The following is a 10,505-nucleotide window of genomic DNA, read 5'->3' as shown; positions in this document are numbered from 1 at the left end:
GTTATGAGTCCTCGGGGTCGCAGTAGTCTGGCTGTCAGTTCCGAGGTGCTCCTGATGTATGGTAGTGTGGCTAGTCCTTTTGGTTGTGGTATGTCCTCGTTCCGTGGTCTTTCTCTTAGGCATCTGTTGTTGAAGTTGCGCGGGTATCCGTTTTTGGTGAATACCTTGTATAGGTGTTCCTCTTCTTTTTTTTGCAGTTCTGGTGCGCTGCAGTGTGTTGTGGCCCTTTTGAATAGTGTCCTGATGCAGCTTTGTTTGTGTGTGTTGGGGTGGTTACTTTCATAGTTTAGTACTTGGTCTGTGTGTGTGGCTTTCCTGTATACCCTTGTGGTGAATTCTCCGTTTGGTGTTCTCTGTACCATCACGTCTAGGAATGGGAGTTGGCTATCCTTTTCTTCTTCTCTCGTGAATCGGATTCCTGTGAGTGTGGCGTTGATGATCCGGTGTGTTTTTTCTATTTCCGTGTTTTTAATGATTACAAACGTGTCATCGACATATCTGACCCAGAGTTTGGGTTGAATTTGTGGTAGGACTGAACTAATTCTATCTGCCTGCACATGGTCTGTATCCCTCTATTCACTGCATGTTCATGTAAATGCCTTTTAAACTTTGCTGTCACGTCTGCTTCTGCCACCTGGAGAGCATTGCCAATCAAAGAGACTTCAGGGTACAGTTTCATAGTTCCTTGAAAGTGGAGTCACAGGTTGACAGGGTAGTGATGAAGATGTTTGGTATGCTTGCCTTTATTGGTCAGTGCATTGAGTATAGAAGTTGAGAGGCCATGTTGTCGCTATATAAGACATCGGTTAGGGGCACTTTGCATTCAATTCTGGTCTCCCTGCTATAGGAAAGATGTTGTGAAAATTGAAAGTGTTCAGATGTTGCCAGGGTTATAGAGTTTGAGCTTTAGGGAGAGGCTAAATAGGCTGGGGTTATTTTCCCTGGAACGTCAGAGCTGAGGGGTGATCTTATAGAGTGTCATGAATAGGATGAATAGCCAAGGATTTTTTCCCAGGGTAGGGGAGTCCAGAATTAGAGGGCATAGGTTTAAGGTGAGAGGGACAAGATTTAAAAGGGATCTAAAGGTCAACTTTTTCATGCAGAGGGTGGTGCGTGTATGGAAAGAGTTGCCAGACAAAGTGGTGGAGGCTGGTACAATTACAACATTTAAAAGACATCTGGATGGGTATATGAATAGGAAGGGTTTGGAGGGATATGGACCAAATGCTGGCAAATGGGACAAGATCATTTTCGGATATCTGGTTGGTATGGACAAGTTGGACGTAAGAGTCTGTTTGTGTGCTGTATAACACAATGACTCTGTGACTCCCCTGGCAGTAGAGAGGAGGTAATAGACCGACAACTCTCTAGTATAAAAAAACTTTCCTCGCACATCTCCTTTAAACCTTCCTCCTCAGTATCCGCTCAGCCCCTCATCCTCTGACATTCTGACATAAACCTCCTTCCCTCACTTGCACCAAGTTTTATACTTTAGCTCTTGGCTCTTGAGAGACTTCCTTTCTGAATTACTTTATGCATTTGTTCTATACACACCAACTCGGCTGACTCTCCTTGGCTCTGTAACCCTTAACATCTTTGTCTGACATAAATTTACCAGACTCTGTGGAATTTTCAATCTATCCATCGCATCCATCAACATCCATTGATGCAAATCCTCCAATTTTCCAATATCTTTTCAGGAGAAAGTGCTTCCCAATAACACTCCTGTGAAGTATTATTCTCCGTACAGTTGCACGCTATTAATGCCTTCAAAATTGGAAATAACTGTGAGAAGTGATGTGGAGAAACGTAGAGAGATCAATGAAGAGATGCAGGGGAGATGAGACTTCTTTTGTCTTTACAAACTATATGTGCAATAGGATGGATATTCCTTTTAGTTATTGCTATTTGAATGCTCTGGGTCTGTGTAAAGAGAAAAGTGTATTGTGTAGTTATGATTTCTGAGGTATGCAATGTTCTTCAGCCTCCCACCATTGCATTGTTCCAGGATGACTTAAACAATGATCTATTAATAAATGTACTGCACGCATTCCTGCTTTTGTACTTGAAGGGCACTTACTGGTACAGATCTGACTCAAAAATCAATTCATTTGAACGAAGTGCAGTTTTTGAATATCTGTCTGTCATTCTTCTCCTGTATTCTAGTTAGTGTTTTGCTTTTTAACCTGCTCGAATTTAACTTGTAAGCTAGATGGATACCAATATTTATTTTCTCCCCAGGTTTTCACATTACAGCATCTCATCAGTTGTACCGATGCTTTTTCGCTATTTGTTTCCATGCCTCTAGTTCAAAAACAACAAATTTGATAGAAAGGCATTGAGACACAAAAGGTTTGGAAAATTGACCACACCTGAATCTCAGTTACAGCTCAGTTGCAAGTAATCTTAAATCTGAGTTGGGGGTTGTAAGTTCAAGACCTGGTGCAGAGACTTGAACCTATAATCCAGACTGACACCTCAGCATCTTAATGAGGAGATTCTTCACTATCAGATGTGCTGTCTTTGAGTTGAAACAATCTCACCAAGATACATCAAATTTCGCTGATGAGAAATGAGAGGATTATCCATTCATGTAGAACATAGAAGGTTACAACGCAGTACAGGCCCTTCAGCCCTTGATGTTGTGATGACCTGTGAAATTAATCTGACGCCGATCTAACCTACATCGTTCCATTATTGTTCAATGCCCATTTAAATGCCCTTAATGTCGGTGGGTCTACTATTGTTGCAGGCAGGCCATTCCACTACTCTCTGAGTAAAGAAACTACCCCTGATCTCTGTCCTAAATCTATCACCCCTCAATTTAAAGCTATGTCTCCTCAAGTTAGCCTTCACCATCCGAGGAAAAAGGCTCTCACTGTCCATCCTATCTAGCCCTCTGATTATCTAATTCGTCTCAATTAAGTCACCTCTCAACCTTCTTCTCTCCAGTGAAAACAACCTCAGTTTCTTCAGCCTTTCTTTGTAAGACCTTCTTTCCATACCAAGCAACACCCTAATAAATCTCGTCTGAACCCTTTCCAAAGCTTCCACATCCTTCCTATAATGCAGTGAACAGAACTGCACACAATACTCCAGGTGCAACCTTACCAGTGATTTGTATAGCTGAAGCATAACCTCGTGGCTCAAAACTCAATCACCCAACTAATAAACGCCAACACACCATATGCCATCTTAACAACCCTCTCAAACTGGGTGGCAACCTGTGTGGCAATTCAAAAGTTGGATGTGTAGTGGACAGCAAAGATGGTTACCTTAGATTAGAATAGGATCTTGATCAAATGGGCCAATGGGATGAGAAGTGGCAGATGGAGTTTAATTTAGATAAATGTGAAGTGTTGCATTTTGGGAAAGTAAATCTTAGCAGGACTTATACACTTAATGGGAGTGTTGCTGAACAAAGAGACCTTGGAGTGCAGGTTCATAGCTCCTTGACAGTGGAGTCACAAGTAGATAGGATAGTGAAGAAGGCATTTGGTATGCTTTCCTTTATTGGTCAGGGTATTGAGTACAGGAGTTGGGAGGTCATGTTGCGGCTGTATAGGACATTGGTTAGGTCACTTTTAGAATATTACGTGCAATTCTGTTCTCCTTCCTATCGGAAGGATGTTGAGAGACGTGAAAGGGTTCACAAAAGAATTACAAGGATGTTGCTAGGGTTGGAGGATTTGAGGTATAGGGAGAGGCTGAACAGGCTGGGGCTGTTTTCCTTGGAGCATCGGAGGCTGAGGGGTGACCTCATAGAGATTTACAAAATCATGAGGGTCATAGATAGGGTAATTGACAAGATCTTTTCCCTGGGGTGGGGAACTCCAGAACTAGAGGGCATAGGTTTAGGGTGAGAGGGGAAAGAAATAAAAGAGACCTAAGGGGCATTAGGGTGAGAGGGGAAAGAAATAAAAGAGACCTAAGGGGCAAATTTTTCACGCAGAGGGTGGTGCGTGTATGGAATGAGCTGCCAGAGGAAGTGGTGGACACTCGTGCAATTGCAATATTTATAAGGCATCTGGATGGGTATATGAATAGGAAGGGTTTAGAGGGATATGGGCCGGTTGCAGACAGGTGGGACTAGATTGGGTTCGGATATCTATTAGGCATGGATATGAAGGGTGTGTTTCCATGCTGTACATCTCTATGACTCTATGACAGTTATCTCTTAACCATTACTACTAAAAATACACAATTGTCTTTATGCCGTTGTTTAAAGATAGTGATTTACTGGTCAATAGTGACCCCCCGCACTCCTATGAGTTACAGAGATTTGCACAACCTATAGCAGGCACTTTAAGGTAAAGGAGAAATTCCTTTGCCAGATTCACTCATTCTGGAGTCAAAGCACTCCGACTGCAGTGTCCTCTCCCCAGTCAATAAGCCAAGTATCAACATATTTGTGTGGGGGAATCTTGCTAGCCCAAAATGGCCCACTGTGAATAAAGATATCCACATATCTGATCTATCCAGAAGAGTTTTATTCTGTAAATAAATTAAGTTTATCGCACTACTTCAACTAAGGTGGCATGGTACCTCAGTAAGGGTGGCACAGTGACTCAGTGAAGGCAGCACAGTGGCTCAGTGGTTAGCACTACCGCCTCATAGCGTCCAGGTTTGATTCCTGTCTTGGGCAACTGTCAGTGTGGAGTTTGTATTTCTCCCCGTGTCTATGTGGGTTTCCTTCGGTGCTCCAGTTTCCTCTCACAGTCCAAAGATGTGCAGGTTAGGTGAATTGGCCAAGCTAAATTGCCCATAGTGTTGGGTGAATTAGTCAGGGGTAAATGTAGGGGAATATGTCTGGATGGGTTACTCATCGGAGGATCGGTGTGGACTTGTTGGGCCAAATGGCCTGTTTCCACACTGTAGGTAATCTAATCTAATCTAGAGGTGGTGAATATAACTTTAATTACTACAGGGACTGTTAGGTATACACTGACCACAGGTCTGTTTTCTACAAGATCTTTCTTCACTCTAAGTTCCTGTGACATGTTTTGAATAAGAGTTGATATGACACTCTATAACCTTTGGATGGCTTTCCTGATGGCCTTTGGATTTCTTTCTTGAACTATACAGTCTTTGACCTCTTGAATTTCTCTCACGGAGCACTCCAGAGATGTTAAGTCTATTCATTAAAGTTATTGGTTTGGTCCTTGTTATAGCAGTATCTTGGAGCTTTGTATATTGTTTTTTCCTTAGAGACGCTTTCAATGGACTATGATATACCATAGCTTCAACCTGTATCAATTAAATTTGGTTCTCATTATACCTTTAGATTTGTGCTGAAGTAAATGGAATTATTATTTCAACTTCTTGAGTATTTTTGCTTTTTCCATTTACCTCAATTCTTGAGTTTTTTGTTGAATCTACCTCTTTCATTTTTTTTTGTTACTTGGAGTTTCATTCTTGTTTGATGATAATGTTTATTGCTCTTGGAGATTCTATTTTGAAATACATAGGTCAGATATTTTCGTTGAACTTGTCCTTTCTTAGTCACATCAGCATCAAAAGTCAGACTTGAATTCTTATAAATAGTTCTTCACCATGCAGTGTGGTATCTGACTCAAATCAACCACAAACACTTCCATTCTTTGGCTACCACAACACTATCCTCTTGAATGATGTAGATAGTGCAATTGTTGCCTCTTTGTTCGATTATTTTTATTTTGAACTGTGCTGCAACTTGGATTCTGAACAATTTTTCAACTATATTAACAGTGGAAAACATTTCAGCCAAACCATTATAGTCACTCTGCTGTGTTCCAGATGTGGTTGGATTGGTCCACTACTGGGCTTTAAGCAAAACACATTTTATTCATACACCACAGTTAAAATATAAACAGAAAAAAAGAACTGGCATAACTTTAACTCTACTGAAATACTTAATAAAAGAATATATTATTAAATTAATAATCAATAACTGTTTAAATATAGCAGCATTGCAAGAACACATGCTTGGAAAAGGCAAATTTACCAAAACAGATGTCTCAAGTGGTACCTCCTGTCCAGGAGAAAGAAACACCAAAATAAACAAGTTAGCAAAAAAAGCCCTCAAATTTTTAGCTACAGCAGAGAGAGCTGTATCTATTAGTTGCAAACACCCCACTTCAACTTCAACAGAAAGCAGAACTAAAACCTGGGGCTACGTGAGTCTAACTCCACCCACTCATACTTCTTTTGTCTAATTTTTAAAAGAACACTCATGGCGCTCCAAACTGTTTACTCACTGCTTCGGAAGCAGGCATTCTATTTCCAGAGTATTAAAACCCTCTGCAAAAGAAACAACACGGAACAAATCCCTTTTCAAGGCATAATATTGTCACACACCCTGCAAGGTGTCCAAAAAGGTTTCCTGATGTGTAATGCTCAGAACTGGACATAATACTCCAATTGGGACATAACTAGTATCTTACACAGGTTCAGCATAACCCCCTTGTTCTTATACTCCAGGCCACTATTAACAAATGCTAGAACATTGTAGCTTTAAGTACTCTTTCCACCTGTCCTGCCTAATAACTAACGTACATACTCATTCAGGTCACTCAGCTCCAATGCATCCCTTAGAGTTTATATTATACAGTCTCTCTATGTTCTTTCCATCAAAATATATAACCTCATGTTTCTCCACATCGCACCTCATCTGCCACCTTTCTACCCCTTCCACCAATTTGTCAATGCCAATTAACATTATTCTCTGCTTCCTGTCTCCGCAACAATTTTGTGCCCTAGTTACTACTGTTCCACATATCCATGAACTATAGTTTTTCACAGAAGCAACACAGCATTGAATGCCTTTTGGAAGTCCATGTGTAGCAACAAACAGCATTACCTTTATCAATCATCCCTGTTAACTCCTCACAGAACTTCAGCAAGTTAGCTAGATGTGATTTTCCCTTAGGATATACATCCTGGCTACCCCTACATAAACCATATTTCTCCGTGAGACTATTAAACATTGTTTCAAGAACTTTCTACATCGCCACAGTTATCTGTAGCTGTTGACCTTTTCCTTACAATCTTTTTTTGAACAAAGGAATATATTTTCAATTCTTTAGGTCTCTAGAAGGACTGAAAGATTATGACCATTTCTCTGCAGTTTCCACTCTCACCTCTTTAAATATCTTTGGATGTATTTTACTTGGTCCTAGTGCATTTGGAGTATCAACAGCTAGTTCAAAACCTCTTCCTCATCAGTTCTGAACTCTCCTAGTGACTGAGATTCCTCCTCTGTAACCATGACCTGGGTAACATCTGCTTCCTTAATAGAGGCAGATGAAAAATATTAATTTAACATCTTAGCCATGCTTCCCTGTCTCCATGTGTAAATCCCCTTTTCAGTTCCTAATCAGCCCTACACCTCCAGGTACTGTTTAAATGTGCATGGAAGACCTTGGGATTCACCATTATGTTAACTGTCAGTCTGGGTCTTTTTAATCATCTTTGCAACCTCCTCTGCTACCTTCAATGATTTGTGCAAGTTTTCATCCCCCATCTCCTTGTAACCTCATTTCCTTTAAAGTTGTGACCTTTACTTTATAATGTTTCGCTTCATTCTACATCACATTTCTTACTTCTCTGGTTTAAATTTCATCTGCCACTTACCTGTCCATTCTTAGAATGTTTAGCTCTGTCCTCCTAACAATCCGTCTGGGTTTCATAACATCCAGAATTTTGGTATTGTGTCCTATACATCCAGGTCTATGACATCAATGTACACAAAGAAGAACAGTAACCCTATTATCATCCCTTAGAAAACCTCACAATAAAAATAAAATCTAAAAAATCTAATAAGACCACAGTTTACCTTTCTAAAGTCCAAAAAAGCAACTGTCCTCTGTCATTCAGCAAACTTTACAAATTGTCACTGCCCCTTTTATTACACGGTCTTTAAATTTCCTGGTACATTTTGTTATCTGTCACAGTGGCATTACATCAAAACCTTTCGAAAAATCATGTACACAAATCTTCACATTACCCTTATCAGCTTTCTGTTAAAAGCTTTGTAAGATTGGTTAAGCATATTATCTTTGAACACTTTTTCCAGGTGCTGAATTGTGTGTTAGGTTTAGTTATTCAATCAGTAATTCTCAGAGTAACTGTGGATTATTGTCTGAAAAAGCTTTCGTCTGACTAAGAATAAATTGGTCTGTAGTTGCTGGCCTAATTATTATACCCTTTTGGAATGAAAATTTAATATCTGCGATTTTCCAGACCTCTACAACCACATCAAAGACTGGAAGATTGCTTTCTAAATGGAAGTCATTTTCTCTATGAAGATATTCCCTCCCTCAGAGAACAATAGTTAGCCTCATTATGGTCAAAATTGCAAACTCTGTGCTCCATAATTTCTGTCCTGCCTTGGATTTAACCATAAGACCAAAAGAAATAGGAACAGAAGTCGTCTGAATAGCCCCTTGAGCCTATTCTATCATTCAATAGGATCATGGCTGATCTGACATTCCTCATATCCACTATTGTGCATTTTCCCCACAATTCTTGATTCCCCTACTGATCAAGACTTTATCTATCTCAGTTTTAATATACACAAGAACTCTGACCCAGCAGCTCTCTGTAGCAAAGGGTTCCAAATACTCTCAACTCTAAGAGAAGAAAATCCTTCTCATCTCAGACTTAAATTAGCACCCATTATTCTGAGACAATTCTGTCTTCTCTGAAACTCTCCCATGAGGAGAAACATCCTCTCATAAAATATTCTACGTAGTTAGGGTAACTTACCAAATTTAGGTGTGACCAGGCTTTCTGATACCTCATATCTATCAACTTTTAGTCCATCACGTGTCTAAACCGTTGCTACTGTTACAATTCATCTATGTCTCCTGCCTCTACATATAATCAACTTTTGGATTCTTGACTGGCTCCACCGTGCCTGTACTACTTTTTTACTATTTAAATGCCAAGAAAAGATTTCTGGATTCCCTTTTATGTTAACTGCCAGTGTCTTCCTTGACTTTCTCTTTATCTCATTTATTTCCTTTTAGATAATCCCTCTAAAGCTAGCTTTAAATCTCACTTCATTATCATACTGACATCTGTTTATTACACACTTAATCTATTTTATTTTGCTGTCTATATCTTTTGTCATTAGCGAATTATTTGCTCTTTAAAAGCATACCATTATTCTGTTGTGGTTTTGCCTGCTAACTTTTGATGATCAGGGTCTGATATGTTCTTAACCAGTTGAAATTGACTGTCTTCCAATTTCTATAGCTAACATATAACATAATTCCCTAAATGGTGCCCTATTGATTCTTGGTCCACTTCACCCAACTCATTCCTAATAATCAAACCCAATAGTTCTTCCTTCGTTGGTGGATCTGAAACTCTTCTCCTATCAGTTATAATTTTGCTGTTTCTTGTCTAGAAAGAATGATTTGTATCATAATGATAAGTTGAGGCCATTTCCCCATGCATGATCCCTCCTCACCTCCCCCCCAAATCCCACCCCTGCATCCCCTACCCACCACCACCACCATCATCATCTCTACATGGCTCTGTTTTTAGATTGACAAAGTGATATCTGATTTGCTACATACATGGCATCAATTCAGTTAACTATTATACTTCTGGAACTGAGCTGTGCAAACCTAACACTGTAGTAAATCATTTCTTTCAGTAACTTTTATATGTAATCTATTGATTAATAAAGAAGTGAAATATTTGCTCACATGCTTAAAATATTATGTCAGACGCGATAACAAATTCATTAACAAAATTGTTAAACCAAAGCTGTTGCCTTGATTGGAATTTGTTTGAATTCCTTTGTGCATATTGAAAGAAAGATTTTTCTCACAATGACAAATTAAGACACCTTGTCCTCTTCCCACCCACACAGCATTATCCCCTCTACCCACATTCTCTGAATGGCTTTGTTTCTAGATTGACGAAGTAATCATATTTAATATGTCACATAAATTATATCAATTCAGCATACTGGTTGTCCTAACTGCAGTTAGAGTAAATCGTTGATGTTGGTAATGGTTTTATTTAAAAATTATGATTTTATTTTTGGAAAAGTGAAGGTATAGCAAAATAATAAATTTGTACTGATTGATATTCTTTGAATAAGCAACCAAATTAAGACATTGACACATTTTGCCTAGCTACATGCAGTTTTCTATTGAGCTACATATTAAAATTATGCTGTAAATATCCAAGATAAGCTATTTTTGTGTATGTTTGCTATGAATATTGGGTTGTTTGATTATAAAAAAACTTCAAAAACATTTGAACAAACTAACATATTTCAGTAAATGTTTTTGTTCAGGAAACATTTCCATTCATGGATCATCAGAGAACAGAAATCATACAGGAGGAAATAATAATTAAACAGAGTGATATCAGAACAGATATCTGTGAAGGAATTGGCTCAAAGGTATGAAAATATATTGACCATTTATTTTCAATGCAGGTCAGGTCAAAAATTTTGCGAATGATTGTGGACGTGAGGAAGGTCACAGATTCACGTATAAGAGACT

The 10,505-nt window shown here is 39.0% G+C and overlaps 1 protein-coding gene across 2 annotated transcripts in view; it reads left to right on the top strand.

Moving 5' to 3' along the window:
* slc14a2 (solute carrier family 14 member 2) overlaps positions 1–10,505 on the top strand; it is a 118,117-nt gene that overhangs the window by 51,480 nt on the left and 56,132 nt on the right. For both annotated transcript variants that reach the window (XM_043686191.1, XM_043686250.1), the window contains exon 3: positions 10,295–10,402. In XM_043686191.1, the coding sequence (XP_043542126.1) occupies positions 10,295–10,402 (108 nt within the window). The remainder of the gene's footprint in view (positions 1–10,294; positions 10,403–10,505) is intronic.

Source organism: Chiloscyllium plagiosum, chromosome 1 (genome assembly GCF_004010195.1).
Source record: "Chiloscyllium plagiosum isolate BGI_BamShark_2017 chromosome 1, ASM401019v2, whole genome shotgun sequence".
Taxonomy (NCBI): domain Eukaryota; kingdom Metazoa; phylum Chordata; class Chondrichthyes; order Orectolobiformes; family Hemiscylliidae; genus Chiloscyllium; species Chiloscyllium plagiosum.
The sequence above is the reverse complement of the archived record's forward strand: the minus strand, read 5'-3'. Positions and strand labels throughout refer to the sequence as shown.